This window comes from Pinus tabuliformis, chromosome 8 (genome assembly GCF_031772625.1).
Source record: "Pinus tabuliformis cultivar Carrire ecotype Pingquan chromosome 8, CPIR1, whole genome shotgun sequence".
Classification (NCBI taxonomy): domain Eukaryota; kingdom Viridiplantae; phylum Streptophyta; class Pinopsida; order Pinales; family Pinaceae; genus Pinus; species Pinus tabuliformis.
Genome location: NC_142294.1, coordinates 108876068 through 108896767, shown reverse-complemented (window position 1 = coordinate 108896767; position 20700 = coordinate 108876068). Strand labels below are relative to the sequence as shown.

General features: G+C 38.5%; 1 protein-coding gene across 1 annotated transcript in view; it reads right to left on the bottom strand.

Annotated features, from left to right (window-relative positions):
• SOS1 (sodium proton exchanger, putative (NHX7) (SOS1)) overlaps nucleotides 1-20700 on the bottom strand; it is a 449093-nt gene that overhangs the window by 190075 nt on the left and 238318 nt on the right. The window contains exon 17 of the mRNA XM_089371819.1: nucleotides 17754-18059. Coding sequence (XP_089227945.1) covers nucleotides 17754-18059 — 306 coding nt within the window. The remainder of the gene's footprint in view (nucleotides 1-17753; nucleotides 18060-20700) is intronic.

Here is a 20700-nt window from a genome sequence, read left to right as displayed (position 1 = left end):
ATATTGAGGAAATCTACAGTATAAGATCATTACACAAGTAAACATGTTTAAATGCCTTTTAACAGCGACCGAATCATCACCCGAGAACTTAAGTAATTTACCAATGGCCTCTTTCGGAAGATCATGGAGATTATCAGTAAAATGACATGGTTTAAATGAATAATCCATGATGAACAATAAGGGATCAAATGGATGATAGAAAGAGATTTCTGCTCAAGAAAATTAAGAGATGAAAGAAGTGGAGTCGCCACTTGAACAATGAATCTGATTCCAGGATCCAAAAAGTAACCACAAGCAGATATGAGGAAAGCTTCTTGTCTGGGAAAATGAGAAAGTGGAGTCGCCACCCAAACAAGAAACAAACCGAAGAGATGCTACTGATATGGCGAAAAATAAGGCAATAAAAGATCCAAATGATAACCCAAAAGGTTGAATTTGCCAGCTCAAAATGAGAGATAAGAAAGATGAGAAGGTGAATGTCGATGAAACTTCCAGGAACAGAAAAACTCTATCCCCGGCAACGGCGCCAAAAAATGTTGTCGCGCGAATTGGCACGACAACGCTCGGACCGGGGGCTGTCACTCTGATCCCCGATCCCTCCGTTTAAGCCTGTCTCCCGCGGCTAAGGGGGGTAGACCCTGTGAGGTGATGAGACCAACTGTCGACCAGTTGGTCGGGAGACACGAGAAAAAGCACTCGATGGTTTTGATTAATTTAACAGACCAGTGCCTTAAGAGATTGTTATTAAAACAATTACTTGTTAGATGATATAAAAAGATGGACCATGAACCAGTAATCATCTATCATCAGCTAAAAACACAATGCTCTTAGAATGACAAAAAAAACGATATCCAGCAACTAAAAATTTGAAAAAATGAATGCTTTAAATCACCACGAGAATCATAAACCATCAACCAGATATCAATTTCGCATCTCGGCTTGAAAACTTTAGATCTCAGCAATAAAGATATAACGTGAAAGCAACTGAAATCTGGCAAAAATAATTTTCCAAAATTTTAATATTTTTTCAAATTTTTTTTTTTTTTTTTTTTTTTTTTTTTTTTTATATTATGGAAATTAAAAAATCTAAAAAAAATAAAATTTTTAAAAACTAAATTCTAATCATTAAAAATAAAACTAAAAATATATTTTTTCATTTTTTATTTTTTTTATTCAAAAATCAAAAAAACTAAAACAAAAATTAAAATCTAATTAAAGCTAAACTAAACATTCATATGAAAGCCTAAATCTAAAATCTAAATCCTAAAGGTATGTACATAAACATTAATTAAAAAAATAAAACAAAATTTATAATCTACAGAAATAAACTAAAGTAAAACTAAATCTAAACAATTAACTATACAAACATAAACCTAAATATTAAAATCTATTGTAAATCATAAATCAAAACTATACAAAACTTTAACTAAACTAAAAAAATAAATTAAAATCTAATACAAATAAATCTACGCTAACTATGACTAAAAAAACAAAAAATATAAAAACGTAAACATATATCCTATGCATATATATCAAATAACCACAGCGTAAACCAAAATATTTGAGTTCACTGGTCTGCACATTAAACTCACGCAGACAGAAAAGGAAAACGACGCAGCTGATCGGAAAGGGAGCCAAGGAAGCCTAGCCGTCGGAAAACAGAAAACGCATTACCATTTTATCAACACGCATTTGCTGATCATTACGATATCCGTCAGCAGAAAACGAAAGCGAGTTAAGGACCACGGGCTCTTTACCTGGCTGCCGACGTAAATAACCACAGAACTCCAATGCGCATTTGATTTTTTTGAGGGTTTTGTGTGCTTTTGCAGGTTCATATGCGGCTTATGATGAGTTTCAGATGCGTGGAATGATTGATGGCGGCTCAGAAAACCCCAGCACGTGCTTCTGATTTAACCTATGCCTCCAAATTCACAACTGGATTCTTCAATACTATTTCATGCCAAACACATCGATGTTTTTCTTGCACAGTCGTTTTCAAAGGATCTGTTTACGCAGTAACTGGAACGATAAACCTCAGCTGATGAAGTGATTTGCCCAGAAAAACCACAGCGTATGCTTTCGGTTTCGGAATGATGCATGCTACGGCTTCGATTGCTGAGGGCTTTCCACCGTTTTTGATCTCATGTAAATATTGACGATCTGGTTCCAGAAATGCTCTTCTACAGCTGACTCAAAATTGCTCTTGATGAAAACCTTGTATCTGAAAACACAAAAATACAAAACCCTAATGAAGTATGCCAGAAAGAAACTAAAAACCCTAGAACAGTTAATTAATGTACAGATTTCGGCCCCTACACAGCCAGATTTAACAATAAGAGCAGAAATATTTTCAATATATCAGAAATTTTGAACTTCACTGTGAACAGAAAAAGAATCTCTCAATGTAAAACAGAAAAGAAACTTTGAATGATTAACCCAGGGAACGATCAGCTGGGCTCTGCACAGAAAAGCCTGTGGGAGTCGGCTGGTTCAGCCTAGAACTTCCCCAAACGCCCACAATTTCCTTCAGAAAGGTTTTCCTGCACACCTCAAGCAACCATCAGCACAGAGAGAAAGAGTGCTGCTAGATCTCAGAAAATAATGGAGATACCTGCCATTATTTCAGAAACCCTAGCAGCCCTCAAACCCTAGCAGGTGAACAAGATACCTGTGCTCACACTACTCTTAAAAAAACAAGCTATGATTAACGGCTAAAAATTGAAATATGCAGAAAATTAAAGATCTCACAGCAATCCCAGAGAGTAACACCAGCACGATTTGGACCCCAAAGTCTTTTTATTAACCAGAAAATCAAATTACAAGAGAGCTTTCTCAGTACAGACTCACAGATCAGATGCCTTGAAATGACCCCCTAAGACCCTATATAAAGGAAAAATCCTAACGGCTAGTTCGAGTGATCCATGTAGAAATGATCTCGACCGTTGATGAGGATCAAGACATCTCTTGATCTCATCCGTCGATTTATTAACTTAAAATATTATTATTTTATTAGTTAGGGTTTTTGCCTCATTTTTTTAATTTTTTATTATTTTTTTATCATTTTATTATTTTTATTCATTTTTTTATTTTTTAATTCATTTTAAAATGGCTCACTGAACTAAGCCTTCGGAAACATCACCTAGGACCTAGGACTTAGGACTCATGAGGGGATTTAAAACATTTCTAGACCCTCAGGACACATTACATCATGACTTTTACAATATTACATCTTAAGGGACAAACCCATTTAATACAGACCCTCACAAAACACCCAGCTCTGCGACACAACGATAATCTAGCAGATCAACACACTAGGATTCTCCTAAAGTTCAAATGACAAAATCAATCCCGGCTTTGGGGTCAGGTTTGAAGGAAAACTCTGCCGATCCGTGGATCGGTGAGACAAAAAACCTTCCGGGACGTAGATTATCATCAGAAAGTTAGGTCCACCTAGGCAAATTACATACATGACTTCATGTCTGCTAAGATTATTTACAGTTAATACATGCAGACTGGGTTTACAATCAAAAAAAATCAAACTGCTGATGATGGCAGGATGGCACGGACATGCTGCTCAGGAGCTACCCCTCTCTGCCAACAGAAAGGAGGTGTACTGCATGGGCAGTTGACCAGTAATGGTCAACACCTCAAATTAGGTTCATAACTAAGGCTGAAAATATATCCCTCGGTCCTTGAAATAATCTAGTATGAGAATAGATAATGAATGCCCTTCAATTTACTTCAAGATTCTGCTTCAGACTTAATGATACAAATAGTAAGTTCAGGATTTGAAGACGTCAAAGTTGAAGGATCTCGAATTGTTCAAAGTATTGAGCAAGGGTTGTTGCTTCAGAGAACTGCAACTTCCACCTTCAAATTTCCAGAAGAAGGAGATCATGAATTCTTATCAACAAACTTCTAAGTGATTGCCACTGTGTTGCTCCTTGGAGTGACTGTGTCAAGGGTATGTGAGCCTACCTAGCCTTCTCGGCCCACTCAAACAATCCCTCCACCTGACTATTGCAATAAGGACTACGGCCTCCTTTTAATGACAGCGGCTCAGAAAGGAAGGCCCTAACCAAGGCCTTTCATCCGTCAAACAATATGACAGTTGCTACAAGTTCAACTCCTACCTGCAACCTTAGGATAGAGGCAAAAGCCCTCACAAATATGCATAGAAGATATATGTAACATGCCTCTAGATTGCCTAGCTGGTGTGGCTTCATCTCCAAGTAAACTCGGATTATTTGCTCTCAAAATGATGCCCTATCTCAAGCTCAGACACATGGCAATACACCAGTCCTTTTGCGGCCTTCAATCTTGCGAAAGATAAGCCACAACTCATCTCAAACCAGCCCAGAATTATACCCATAACCTCGGCTTGTGCATCTGATCGTTTCAGCCCCAAACAATCTTCAAGAGGTAATCCAATAGCCCTCTTCTGCCTTCTCTGAGTTTGCCTCTAATCAAAAAAGTCAAAATAGAGATTAACCCCTCCAAGTGTGAGCTCCAAAAATACTCAACAAAATGTATGTAATGAGGTTGGAATCCTCCTCTATTTATATAAATCGTGGTGGGCAAAGAGACATGTTGCTTGGGGTTTGTCTTCACCTTAGCTCTGATACCATGTTAATTTTAGGCAACAATGGTATGTTCTATGCTTTAGAGCAATTTTACTTCAATTTCTTTATTAGCCTAGTATCAATATTTAGATTAGCAATCACATCAACATGATAGTAAAATGCAGATAGAACATAAACATAAACAATAGAAGACAAGCCAAGGCAAGAGGACACAAGATGTGGCACCAGCCAGGGACAAACCCTAATGTGGGGAAACCCTTGATCAAATTTTCTTTTAGTCTTCAATAGTTCAGCAAAGAGAGATAGTACAATTTACAAATCTGATCATTTATAACAACAGTAAAAGAGCTCTAACCAGAAAAGTCAACGCTGGTCAACAGGGAAGATTTGACCCTCAGCAAAGCAGTTAACTCCATTCAACTTCGGCCTCCAAACAGCAAGATAAAACAACCCTCAAAACAGTGAAATAGCCCACCTGTGGTTAGCCCTAGCTGCAGTGAATGCTATGTTGGAAATACTGAGAGGGAGTGAATCAGTATTCCTTTTGAATTGTTACTTTTACCAGTTAAATCACTTATATTTGGAACACAAAATGAACAATAGGAATAAATGCTTTTATTAATATAATCTTTACAATGAATCAAGTACAATGTATATAGGGCTCCAACCCTAGATGAAGACATCGATCTTCAAACTCCCAGGCTCCAACCTGTTGCCAAGCACCAACTTGGACTATTTGTGAAGCTCCAACCTCTATGGCACCAACCCTGTCTTGTCAAGGCACCAACCCCAAGGGCTCCGACCCTATCTTGTCAAGGCACCAACCTTGGATTTAGGAGCACCAACTCCAAGGACACCAATCCTTCCAATTCTGAGGCACCAACCCCAAGGGCTCCGACACTATCTGTTAAGGCACCTACCTTGTTTGTTCGAGGCTCCAACCCTCTGAGCTCCAACCCACTGTTATATTTTGACTAGATATGTTTGGTAGTAATTCTCTGCTCCCAAAATCTTCTTCATTGAATTCTTCCTATCTACAGCTTCACTGCTACATCAATGACAGCCTGTCTTCATATGAAGGAGTCTTCACAACTCTTCATATTGCCCAAACAGAGTCTGCAAAGTTACCTCATGATGATTTCAAATAGGCATCATGATCTCCAATAATGTTTCCAAGATTTGTTGAAGCTTTCCAACAAGATATATGCGCTAAGCCTCAATGTATGCACAAAAGCAATTCTCTGTTTTCAAGCCTCTATTCTTATTGTCGCAGTAACTGCTTTAGGAGTGATTGTCGCGGTATCTTACTTCCAAGGAACAAACTCACAAATACTTCAACGTCGGTGTTGTCTACTGCTCCCTTCAACTAATGACTGATGAAATCTTACTTTGTTGGTTTGAGGTCAAACAGATCTTCACAAAAAAATTGTTCTTCAAGTTGAGGTCTGTACTTCTTCTAATTCATCATAGGTCCAAGCCTTTCAAAGATTAACCCAATCAACAAAATTTCTCGACCTTCGGCTTCCTTCTTTCCTGCTGGACTTTCGGCTTCCTTCTTTCCTGTTGGACCTTCGACTTCCTTCCTTCCTGCTCGAACTTCGACTTTCTTTGTTTCTTCAAGTTCACAAGTTGTGAACTGTTACTTCTTCTCTGTGTTAGATGCACGAAATCCGTTACCTGAAGTGAAGCGTTTCAACTTGTATATATATGAGTTTTGTTGATAACCAAAAGACATGTTCATTGGGAGGAGAGGCCGACTTATGAGTTTGCACATTAAAATATTTTATCGAAGAGGCCCTCTTTTTTAATATTCATCCAAGGCTATACCCACATGGAGGTCCCACATTAATTGCAATCACAACATTCATGAAAATCGAAGTTATTCCTTTAATCCCGCAATAGCAATTTTCGGAGGTTTGCACATAACATAGTGATTTCACTACTACCGACGGAGCGGATGCAATATGATCTTAAGCAGTTGTTAATAAACCCGTCGGGTCCACAACCTTATCGCAATCGGCGGTTTGACATCCTTAGAAACTAGCGATACTATGGATGCAATATTGTATAAAGTCATGTTATAGTGGTGCAGCGAGTCCGCAATATTACATCGCAATCGGAGGTTTCACCGTGACATTTAGGACCTGCAATATGAAAGTTCATATGGCAGATGCAATATAGTATTAAGGTGTATTATAAAGGAACCATCGGGTCCGCAGTACATATCACAATCGGTGTTTTAACATGACATCATGTTAAGACTTGTGATATGAAAGTTTTGATGAGGCGGACGCGATATAACATAACAGTGTATTCTAATGGAGCGGTCGAGTCCGCATATCAAATCGCAATCGGGGTTTTGTGCGATGGCATATAATAGAACCCGTCGATATGATATGTTAACTCCTCCAGTTTGTGCGTTGTGAACTTTTAAAAGGTTTCCGCGGTTTATTCCTTCCTCCAATATTGCTCTTACTCTTGGCATATGCGATAGATCTGCTTTGTCTTGTCTTGTCGCTCTTGTGGCTTCTCCTCAATCCTATGACTTCCGATACACTGCTCCGATAGCTCTTCTTCCGATAACGCTTCTATGATGGCTTTTGATATCTTTCCTCCCCGGTTCCACTGTTTCTATTATGTCTGTATTCAATCCTTGGATCCTCCATGAGCAGTATCATGATCAATGAGCATCAATGGGCAACCTCACATGTCACAAGAATTTGCCATCACAAACACTGCCATATTGACATTAATGACAACCTAGATTAACAATCTCCCCCTTTGTCATTGATGGCAATATTCTTCTTCTCTCCCCCTTTGTCATCAATGGCAAAGGAGCGCACAACGACTCCCCCTGACGAACTGCTCCTCTTATCAAACTACTCCCTCTATCATGGTGCTCTTCTTATTGCTCAAGATAGAAGGATTGTTGTCCGTATTCTGTTGTTTTCCATAGTCAGATTTAAGAGGTCTTCATAGTCCGAAACAAGACCAAAAAAACCACTGAAATTGTCTTTCTCGCTATCTTTCTTCAAATCCGAGTTCCTCTATATTTTTGTGCTTCTCCTTAAGTCACCGCCATCCAATATTTTAACATTATTGCATTCGAATGAAATGGTGAGAGATTTTGCCCCACTATTGCTATTTTCCAAAGTGACCAACATTAAACTGAGCTTATATTTGACTGTGCAACATCTCCTTTCTATAGTACTTTTGATGAGCCATTTTTCTTTGTGTTCTAGTAAAATTTTCTTCAAGTTATTTCTACTAGCAGATTTGACATCCAATATATGATCGTCTTTTGAATTCTTTTTACTGGTTGACAGCTTTTTGCAATGCTTCAGTTTTGTCAAATGCTGCCAATTGCTCTTGCTTCAAGCTTCAATCCGACGGTTGATGGTTCACCCAATCACCGAAACTAATCAGTGATCCTCCACCATTGATCAAAACCCATTTGATCCAATGGTTAACAACAATATCGGATGAGCCACTTGCACGGGGATTACCCGCCCGATAAAGTGGTTTTCTCTCTCCTGCGGCGTGCTACATGTCAGTCGATAAATGGAATCGGGTGACCAACCTGAATTACCACTTACCACTTTTTCTCCATCTAATAAACAGCTTCGTTGATAAAACTACCTTCTTCCTTGACTATTGCACGAGCTGATTGGTGCGCGATGACCGTTAGATATAAGAGGCCATCAAATCTACGGTTTGCGGGACTTCAACTAGAACACGGATTAAAACGGGCTTAACCCTCGTAATCAACCGTGTTCCAAGAGGTTGAATGTGAGATCGACAGCTAGGAGCGAGAGCGGGACTTCAGACACGATCAAGAAAATTCGTACTCTCCTACCCCCGCATTTGCTGATCAACGTCGATCTAACAGATCTGTCGATCTTACGATCCAGATCTATTCATGAGTATGTCCATAATTTACTTGTTCTCATATCAAATCCCTGAGTCGAAATATTCAACTTTTGTAATAACAACAACATAGTTATTCACTTATTAGCATTAGATGGCCTTCTGTTGCTCCAATTTCTATTTAGAAATCAAGTGGAAAATATTTTTAACAACAGTCCATTAGATGGATAAGAGATCTTGTTCTTTCAAAGGAGTGTTCCTGAGAAATGATCTATCAAAGAATGATTGTTAATATAGCTCATCAAGGATTTCACAAGGACCCTTTCACAGATAGCTTCTACAATAATGATCAAGAATCACAAGCTCCCCCTAACTGTATGCATGGTCCCATCATCAAACACTCGAAATATCAAAAATATCTTCATCAAGTCAACAACATGTGTTGTTGGCTGGAGAGTTCAAGAGATTTTCGGATTGTATTTGCTTTCTTCTCCATACTTGTGTAACTTTCTTCTCTGCCATGGTTCTAGCTTGTGTAGGTGCCCAAGTCAAGTTACACCGACGTGCCATATGTCCAATGTTATGACACTTGAAGCACTCTATGTTGTTTATGAATAAGAATTCATGACTTCTTCTTGCAAAATTGCTTCTCGAAGATTGTCAAGGACCATAATATTTATCTTTGTGATATGCCCTACAATCTTTTTCCATGTGTCCAAAGTTTGTACAACCATAACAATAACCAAGAAATAAACTTTGGTACCTGGGAGATGGAGATTTCCTTGAAGAACTTTTGAAGTCTTTCTGTCTTGAGATCCTTTGCTTATAACCATTGCTTCTTGCGTCCTTGACATCATATGCATTTCTTCTTGGAATAGGATTTCCTTCATTGTTGCCTTGACTCTTATCCTTGCCTTTGCTAGAACTGGGAGCATCAACACTTCTTTCTAGCTTCCTCACATCCTTTTTGTTTGAATCATTATCGTTCTTGCTTGAGGATTCTCCTTCATAGACAAGACCTGATTTATCAAATGGGGATCTTTGATGGTTGAGCATGTCATCCAAGGCTTGAGAGCTTTTCAAGAATTTGTCCATCCCTTCAACCTTTTTTCTAAGGGAGACAATCTCTTCTTCCAATCTTTCACAATCATTATTCTTCTTAGCAAGTTGTTTCTCAAACTTTTCCTTCATACATATTGCTTCATTTGATTCTATTTTAAGGCAGATGATTTTTGATTTCATTCTGAAGATTTCTTCATTTTCCTTAGCTAGACTGCTCTCTATTTCTTCCATGATCCTTGTAGCTTTACATGTTTCAGCCTTGAGAAGGTTGAGGTCGGATTTTAGTTTGAATATTTCTTCATCCTTTGCTTTTAGTTGGCATATCATGGTGTTTTTCTCATCTTCTGCTTCATCAACCTATCCTTCTATGATTACCAATGCTTCCATTGTCTTCTCAGTTCCTTGTGCTTGTTTCCTTGCTTCTTCTGGTTGTGATCTAAGGGAGGAGACCTCTTCCTTGTATTGACCAATCTCTACTTCAAGTTTGTTCAAGCTCTGGTGCCTTTGTTCAAGGTGGCTTGACAAGTTATCTTCCTGTTTCTTTTCTTTATCCAATTGATTTGTCATGGATATGACTTCTTCATGATGCTTTCTTTTGCTTTGATGAAATTCCTTTTTAAGCTTGGCAAGCTCTTCATCCCTTTCTTGTACTTGAAGCTTGACAAGGTCAACTTTCTTCCTTGTTTGGCCTTGGTCACCAGCTAGTGCTTTCTTATTAAGTTCCTCATTTTCCTTTTTCAAATTGATAATCTCTTCCATGGCAGCCATAAGTTTAGTGAGGAGATCTTCTTCAAAATCTTTTTCATTCTCTTCATCTTCTAGGTCTTCTTTAGCCTTGATGTCATCATTCTCATTTTCAGCTTCTATGATGGGTTCTGGATTTCCTTCTTGGTTTCCATCATCTTCTTGACTAGTGGTCATGGTCAATGCTCCTTTTGAGTGAAGGTCATGAAGTTTGTCCCATATACCCTTCGCTGACGAACATTTTCCTAAATTGTTCTTTATAGAATCTGGTAGCCCATTCAAGATTGCCTTCATTGCTTTTGCATTGTACTCCTTGGATTCTCCATCCATCATGCTATCAACAATCACTGATTTCCAGATTTCAATGCCTTGAGTCTTTAAGAAATTCCTCATTCTTGCCTCCCATATATCAAAGTTTCCATTGAACAATGGAGCCGTCACAAATTGATTGACTTCAATTTCGGTGGTTGAGGGAGACACATCTTTAGGAGGATTGGAGACTTTCTTCCTTGGCTTCGCCATTTGTGTTCTAATGATCAACCTTCAAGTTGTTACGCTTTGAGTGAAGGTACTACCTCTGATACCAATTGTTGGAAATACTAAGAGGAGGTGAATCAGTATTCCTTTTGAATTGTTACTTTTACCATTTAGATCACTTATATTTAGAACACAAAATGAACAATAGGAATAAATGCTTTTATTAATATAATCTTTACAATGAATCAAGTACAATTTATATAGGGCTCCAAGCCTAGATGAAGACACCGATCTTCAAATTCCCAGGCTCCAACCTGTTGCCAAGCACCAACTTGGACTATTTGTGAAGCTCCAACCTCTAGGGCACCAACCCTGTCTTGTCAAGGCACCAACCTCAGATTTAGGAGCACCAACTCCAAGGACACCAATCCTTCCAATTCTGAGGCACCAACCGCAAGGGCTCCAACCCTATCTTGTCAAGGCACCAACCTTGGATTTAGGAGCACCAACTCCAAGGACCCCAATCCTTCCAATTCTAAGGCACCAACCCCAAGGGCTCCAACCCTATCTTTCAAGGCACCTGCCTTGTTTGTTCGAGGCTCCAACCTTCAGGGCACCAACCCTCTGGGCTCCAACCCACTGCTATATTTTGTCTAGATATGTTTGGTAGTAATTCTCTGCTCCCAAAATCTTCTTCACTGAATTCTGTCTATCTACAGCTTCACTGCTACATCAATGACAGCCTGTCTTCATATGAAGGAGTCTTCACAACTCTTCATATTGCCCAAACAGAGTCTACAAAGTTATCTCATGATGATTTCAAATAGGCATCATGATCTCCAATAATGTTTCCAAGATTTGTTGAAGCTTTCCAACAAGATATCTGTGTTAAGCCTCAATGTATGCACAAAAGCAATTCTCTGTTTTCAAGCCTCTGTTCTTATTGTCGCAGTAACTGCTTTAGGAGTGATTGTCACGATATCTTACTTCCAAGGAACAAACTCACAAATACTTCAACGTCGGTGTTGTCTATTGCTCCCTTCAACTGATGATTGATGAAATCTTACTTCGTTGGTTCGAGGTCAAACAGATCTTCACAAAAAAACTATTCTTCAGGTTGAGGTCTGTACTTCTTCTAATTCATCACAGGTCCGAGCCTTTCAAAGATTAACCCAATCAACAAAATTTCTCGACCTTCGACTTCCTTCTTTCCTACTGGACCTTCGGCTTCCTTCTTTCCTGTTGGACCTTCAACTTCCTTCCTTCCCGCTCGAACTTCGGCTTTCTTTGTTTCTTCAAGTTCATGAGTTGTGAACTGTTACTTCTTCTCTATGTTAGATGCATGAAATCCGTTACCTGAAGTGAAGCGTTTCAACTTGTATATATATGAGTTTTGCCGATAACCAAAAGACACGTTCATTGGGAGGAGAGGCCGACTTATGAGTTTGCACATTAAAAGATTTTATCGAAGAGGCCCTTCTTTTTTTAATATTCATCCAAGGCTACCCACATGGAGGTCCCACATTAATCGCAATTGCAACATTCATGAAAATCGGAGTTATTCCTATAATCCCGCAATCGCAATTTTCATAGTTTTGCACATAACATAGTGATTTCACTATTGCTGACGGAGCGAATGCTATATGATCTTAAGCAGTTGTTAATAAACCCGTCCAGTCCACAACCTTATCGCAATTGGCGGTTTGACATCCCTTAGAAACTAGCGATACTGCAGATGCAATATTGTATGAAGTCATGTTATAATGGTGCAGCGGGTCCGCAATATTATATCGCAATCAAAGGTTTTACCATGACATTTATGACCTGCAATATGAAAGTTCATACAGCGGATGCGATATAGTATTAAGGTGTATTATAATGGAACCATCGGGTCCGCAGTACATATCGCAATCGGCATTTTAACGTGACATCCCATTAAGACTTGTGATATGAAAGTTTCGATGAGGCAAACATGATATAACATAACAGTGTATTCTAATGGAGCGGTCGGGTCCACATATCAAATCAAAATCGGGGGTTTTGTGTGGTGACATATAATAGAACCTGCCGATATGATATGTTAACTCCTCTGGTTTATGCGTTGTGAACTTTTAAAAGGTTTCCACAGTTTATTCCTTCCTCCGATATTGCTCTTACTCTTGGCATATGTGATAGATCTGCTTTGTCTTGGCTTGTCGCTCTTGTGGCTTCTCCTCACTCTTATGACTTCCGATACACTGATCTAATGGCTTCTGATATCTTTCCTCCCCGGTTCCACTATTTCTATTATGTCTGTATTCAATGCTTGGATCCTCCATGAGCAATATCATGATCAATGAGCATCAATGGGCAACCTCACATGTCACAAGAATTTGCCATCACAAACACTGCCATATTGACATCAATGACAACCTAGATTAACATGCCTCGATTTCTGTGCCCAAAAATGCGGTCTGCCAAAATAGAGATAGCCCTCACAAAAACACAGTCAAAGGAGGTCAAGAGATGTTGGTCAATGCTTGGTCAAACTATCCAGAAATTCAGTCTCCTGTAATTTCGGCCTCCTGAAATTTCGCTCTCCTAAAATTTCGAACATGTGGAGAGAGAGAGAGGTAAGTATGAAGATGAGTGTGTCCAAATGAGGATAAGTCACCTTCTATTTATATGCAACGTTGAGGATGAATAGACGTGACTATTGGGCTTCTGAGCCTACATAAGTTTGTTGGCCGACCTTGACAATTTGACCATAATCAAAATAAATTCATAACTTCATTTGTACACGTCAGAATCAGATGATCTTTAGATCAATCCTACACCTCTCAGAGAGAGGAATCCATGAAAAATATCAGTTTTCATAAATAAGATGACCCATGTGGATTTTGGCCCTAGTTGCCAATTTTAACAAAACATCATTCCAATGCGAGTTGCAAAGCAAAGAATGGTCCCAAAAAGGGACAAGACTCAAGGAAAAACGAATCAGGTTATGTGTATGACCCCAGATCCAAGTGGAGAAACTGGAAGTCGATCTGCTACCCAGATCTATGTTTTGGCTAACTTGTACAACCTCTTTTGGAAATCTCGTATGGCCTTCTCTAGAAAGCTGCAAAAGGTTGTGAAACTCAAACACTAGAGAATTTTTATTTCACTCCTTCAACTAGCAATGCGATCTGGAAACTCACTATTTCCTCTGCAAAACCAACTCATCCTCTTCTGCAAACTCGCACCCTCTTTCAGCAACTTGCATTGGATCCTGCAACCCGCACTAGATCCTGCCATTCGCAGTGCTCACTGAGAAATGCTCCTGGAAATTAGATCTGGTGAATATGTTGCCTCTCTCTATCTCTAAAGCTATTCGCACCTCCTCCGACAAATAGATCCGGTAACTGGGAATGAAATCACTGGTTCAGATTTGTGAACTGGGTAATCTGGTTATTCAATTTGTTTACTTTCTGTGAATAAATCGAACTTCTCTAACTCTGAGACTACTGGAGAAGTATATGTTGGAAATCTCCTTCTCTTTTCGACAACTAGATCTGGCCTCCTCTGCTACTCGCGCTCCTCCTAGAATGCGAAGATCTATTCCTACACTGATAGATATGTTCCTACACTAGCGTCTGGCATCCTTCCAAGAACTCGCACAGCTTGTTGTTCCTTTCTGGGCAACTCTCTCTACCTTTGTCACACATTGCTGACCCTAGAACGTGCGCTGGCTGGACTAGCAAGTCTGTATCACCTTCTACTACTAAAAATTAAGGCCTCCTTTCCTGCAATTGGAAATCTAGAAACCCTTTGAGAAATAAACTGGAACTTCCCTGTGTGTACTTTTTTCTTCCTTCCCTACGTAGACCTGCAACTACAACCCTTGTTGCAAATCTTCTGCACCCAGATCTACTCTACGAACTGACTGATTTGCTCACTGGAATCACTTCCTATCAATACAACTACCTGCGGCAACAGATTTGAAGCAAAATCGAACTTTTCTATTGATTTGGGGCAGCATCGGATGTGCTCTAGCCACGAAAATTGGTGGAGAGGCTAAAGCACATGGGATCTCCAAGACCCAGAAATGGTTTGGGCAGAATCTAACCAGTTTGGAAGATGTTAAAATAATTAATATTTTTAATGGAGTCCCTAAGTCTAAACTTAGGGAAAATAAAATATTAATGTAAATTAATATAAAACTGAGTTAGAATGGTCCAAAAGTCATGGATCAAGCCAGATCTAATCTTAACCGTTGATTAGGAACTTAATCTCGATTGTTGATGGACCAACAAAAAAAGTATAAGAAGAGGCTCGAGGGTCAGTTGGAGAACACATTGAGGGAGACAATTCAGTTCGATTTCTGGAGCGGGGTTAGCTGAGAAATTCGAACTAGTGGTCTGGAGAGCAGCAGGAGGCAGCAAGTACGGAGCAGAGAGTCATGATCAACAACAGAAGACTAGCGCAAAGGCAGGAGAGGCAAACGTTGAGGCAGCAGGAGACTGCGCAGTCACTAGAGGGCCTGCGTGGGTGATGCAGACAAGCAGGGGCTAACGCAGAATGTATGGGAGCTACGCAGAGGTCAGTCAGGCTGACGCTAGGACTGGGAGAAGTGCTGAAGAATTTTTCTCTTTGTTGGGTAAGCCAGTTTGGCACCCAGTCGTACTGAAGAATTGCTGAATAATAAAATCCTCCCTTGCTGCACTGATTTTCCCACATTGGGTTTTTCTAGGGATTGTTGTCCAAAATATATGTGTTGATGTGTTGATTTTTGTGCATGTGTTTGTTTTTGTATTATGGTGTGATATCTGCAGCAAAATTTATTTTTAATGTTTATTGAAGAAATTTCATAAATAACTTATTGAAAATAAGTAGGCAATGTAAATCAGGTGTTGCAATGATAGAATTTTCACATTTTCCTCCACTTAGATCTAGAAATCGATTTTCTGCTCCTCAGTAAATTGAACCCCTAGCTTGGCCTACGCAAATTTAGATCCTATGCTTCGGATCTCCCTCTGAAACTGCATGATCTTACTTCTGCCTCTGAGCCTCTGATCTGATCAATTATGCTCTAATACCATGTGAAAATTTCACGATTGCAATAAATTGGAAACTATTCTTCTAATTGATGTAGTTTATTTCTCTTTTGTTAATTAATTTAACAACAAGTAACGAATAGCTCACAACTGCAATTTTCACAAATAAAATACTGCGGGAATAAACTGGAACTAAGAAATAGATGCACACACACAAAGATTAACACAGTTATTTTTGGATTAATGTCCCTAGGAAAACCTTGAAGGGAAAACAGGTGATCTTCAACGAATTAGAGAGTACAATAATTTGCTTGCCAAAACATTAGCAAAGCTCTGGAAAAAAATTTCCACCACTCCAATTGGCATATCGACCTGGAAACTTGTTGTTTTCATTGCAAAATCAGACTTGGCCTCCTCCAGTAATGCGCACAAGAAAACCATTGTGGCTGGAAATGCGCACTAGCTTACTAGATCTCAAGTTGTTATTGATCTTGCACTCCTTCGATGATCCTACACTCGCACTAGGCAACTCTCTCTACCTTCCAAAATTGATTCCCGACAACTGGAAAAACAATCTGTTGCCCAGATCTGCACACTAGAGAACTCACAACCCCTAGTATGGCTTTCCTACAGAAGAAATCAGCCTTCCTTCAGACTTTGGAAATCTGTGGAAATCTCCCATGGAAATCTCTCTCCAATTTCTGTTTAAACCCGCTCACTGATGTTCTCCCTCTAGCTTGAACTATGCCCTCGTTAAAGACTACAAACTGGGTAGTTCGATCTGCCTTGATCACGCTGATCACTCTGATGCAACTGATGCTCAATGTGTCTCTCTCCATCCCTTCGTGCTGCTCTTATAATCTCTCGTTGAGACTTCAACAGCCATAATTAAATCTCCATCAACGGCTAAGATCAATTAAACTTCATCAACAAAAGTCTATAGAGCAATCTTGAACACAATTATCTTTAATTTACCACTTTTCCTAAGTTAAACTTAGGAAATATTTTAATCATGGCAAATTAATTAGAACCATCATAAATTACAGAAAGTGGGATAAACACTAGTAATACAGGAAATATTAAAATATTATAATAACGATATGAAAGTAATGATTACGATGAATGAACAGCTCAAGCTTATAGAGCCTTGAAGAGGAGTGGTCAAGATGAAAAGTCATGACCCTAACAAAATAATCTACTTATAAACAGTGATAATAATTAACATGTTTTCTATGTTAATATATCTGATTACATATGTTACAGTCACCGTAGAATCATATGTGCCTCTTTGAACATGAAAATGTGAACAATTATTCACAATGCAGAAGGTGCCAACACTAAAATCCTAGATAATATGCAGTCCCAACCCAATAATGGTTCTAAAGAACTCAATCACGACAAACAATTGTGAATCTTTGAGTCCTCTACTACCAATAGCTAACCTCCAAAAGCCTGACAATTATAAACGGATTGAGACATGAATCATTCAACAACGCATAGTGAAATTAGATGTCATGGGATGCAATTCCCTCTCAGATTTTTATTATAAATTCAAAAGTGTTAAGTTTCAATAGACTTGGGCTAAATTCTTAATAAAAGACTCCAACTACTGTTGTTGCATCTCAAATCAGTGGTCTAAAATTTAAATGCCTCTCAATATCTAGTAAAATACAGCTGTTGAAGTTCAGAAATTAAAAAAAAAACTCAGAAATTCACATAAGAAAGATATCAGATACAAAAGGAAAAGGTAAATGGAAAAGAGGCAACAAGGAATGGTCCAATTATCCCAAACTATAGTTTCTGAAACTGAGCAGTCACTTTCATTGAGATGGTAAAGATAAAAACACCCAAATTTCCAATCTACCCATGTTTGATAATACTCTTAACATGAACCAAACATAAATCCAACTTATCCATATTAACAACTTATTTCCATCCAAGTTGAGATAAACTTATCATGAATTAAATAAACCATAAACTGGTTGCAGAGAAATTCTCTTACCAAGAAATTCACGTAATTGTCTTCTAGCAATTCTATGGGCACGAAGAAATGCTGCACAAATGTAGCAAGCAAGCTCCAATCTCTCAACAGTGAAAATTGTCACCAACTTCTGAGGTAGAAACCTCATTTGAAGGTATTTAAAATAGCTTGGAAATTGGACATGAGTTTCTAATCCTTTCCAGTCATGTAAAGTCTCGTGGGAGGCTACCATGTCAATGGCTTCATCAACTGATTGCATAAGAAGAATGGCAGCAGTTTGTGTTATCCGTCCTTCGTCAAGCATTCCCCAATAAGCAGCTTGAACACCTGAATGGAAAATGGAACAATAAAACATGTCAATCAACTCCCTACATTCTCCATAGTATCTAAGCTCTTGACACAACATCCACAAGAATAACAAATCCCACCTAGAGATCTTACTCATCTGGACATATTTCCTTAATATAGCAATGTGGCATTCTTAACAAACTCTCCTGTAGAAATAAGATATAAGCAAACAGAAAAGAAGAATGCTGCAACAATGAAGGTATGGAAATATATTAGAATATCAATGAAATATCCCTCCATACTCCATTATAAAAGAAAGATAATACAAAATCTTTTGAACACCCAGGCGAAATACATAAGATAAACATATGAATCTGAAAACAAATGCAAAAGGACAAACTAACGGTCGGTTTTATTATCATCAGGAAATCCGAAAAATAACCTATCTGACCAACTAATCCATAGTGCAATGAAAACCAGCAGCTTATAGATTGACTGACCTGCAAATACGAGATACTATCCAAGAGTCAGGCAAGAAAGGGAGACAAACTGAGAAAGCAACTTCATTCTGCAATGGAAGTGAAGTGGGGATCTAGTTCAGCAAAAAGATTGGTTCTATGACCACTAAGTTAACCAAAAGTCAGGAAAAAAAGGGAACTCCTAATGAGGGCATGTCGGGAAGCATTGAGAACTTGAAAGTTGAAACTGGAATGCCCTGCAATTTTAACCAATGTTGTGAAAAGCGCGATTAAATCACGCTTTTTTGAAAAAAGCGCGCTTTTTTCCTAATGCCGATTTAATCGCGCTTTTTATACCAAAAAAGCGGCTATATTTTTTTTGCCGCTTTTTTCCGAAAAAAGCTCAGGGTATCAGGGCAGCGTGTTTTATAATGCGTTTTTGGGTTTTTTCATGCAAGTTTTTTTGAAAGAAACAAATAATTTTTGAGTGGGGCAGCTTAATGATCAAGTCTAGGCCCTAGTATGGATATGCTATTCATGGTAATGTTAAATTCTTAAAGTAAAAGGATGTTTGAGAGTGGTTCCAGCCTCATTGGATTTCATATGGAGAAAGTAGAATTTTAGATTTCATTTAAAATCCAGCAGACTTATCAGTTTTTCAGGATTTCAGGATTGGGAGATTGTAAATTGTAATGTTTCCAGGTGACACCACCTACCCGGACTACCCCTGCCACTAGTAGAGGACGTGGTCTACCTCCTATAGCTCCTACTTCTAGTTCTTCAGCTTCTAGAGCACATCAGACTCCACTGCCATCTCCACCAGCACAGGCACCTGCATCTACATCTAGAGGGAAAGGGAAAGCTGTGGCATTTTCTCGCAAGAAGGGCAGAGGAAATCAATAGGATTAGACTTTCATTTTATTGTATATGACATTATGACATGATGAGATACATTATCATATTTTTTGTTGATATTTTGAGGCTGAGTTGGGACTCAAGAGTCAGGACTTACTATTCAGGACATGATTCAATGTTATGTGTGATTTTAGCGCTAGAAATGATATTAAACATCTTATATATTAGTTTTTTTATCATATTTATGTGCCAATGTATTTATTTTATGTTGTAGATGGTTTAGATATTAAAAAAAATGAAAAAAATGAATATTTTTGTGCCAAACGCTTTTTTCCCGCTTTTTTCCGCTTTTTTCCCGGCGCCGATTTAATCCCGCTCGCGCTTTTAACAACATTGATTTTAACTATATTTTAAATCCACTATAGGGTGATGAGGAAGTGTTTCTCCCATTCAAGGGACCGAGAAGAACCCCTACTACTTGACAACTTCAATAGCATATTATTTTATTGACCACCCACTGTTTCTCCTCTTGTTTTATTGCGTGCATGGTGTCCCTAAAGAGATATATCCCCAAGTCCACTTTTTATATTATTTTTATTATATTATATAAATTCCAAAGTAAACCACTTATCCACTTGCCACATATTTATTCTTTACATTCATGCTCGTAGGGGTTATACACCAACAAGTGTAGGCTTCATAAAATTGCCGTTATAGACACTATTTGTATTCTATGTGACTAGGATGAAACAATGGAACATATTTTTTGGCAATAACAGGCTACAAAGGTGTTTTGATCATGGTTTCAGGCTGATTATCACTTCTTCCTCACTACCTTGCTGTCGTGGAAAGTTCCTCTTCTCAAAAACACCTGGATGGTTAGGACAGCCATAAATCCTTGTGGCACTCCGTAAAATTGCCTGTTATTGCCTTTCTTTGGAAAGATCAACCTAGAATTAGTTTTTAGGAGAAGCATTCCCCTTTTTACTTTGGTGAATAGATGAGTTTTAAACAGGAGTTGGATGTCCTTGCAAAAGTTAAATTTAGTGTCTTTCATCATTATGTCGAGTCCCTTCCTCTTGGTGCAGAGGCCCATATGCTTGCAATTTTTTATCTACTAGGGTAGGTTTTTCTTAAACCTCTGTTGTGTGTGTGATATGATTTCTGGCCTATGCTGTAATTATCTGTTCCATGAAGTAATATAAACAGAATTTTAATATATATATAGATATGGTACTTGATCCTGATAACATACCACGTATTCCAAGCATTATAAGGTATATGTCCAGCCACCATTTATCTATAACCTTGGCTAGTTATTCACAATGGATTTTCCACTCAAGTTACCACGTACAGTCTATCTCTTG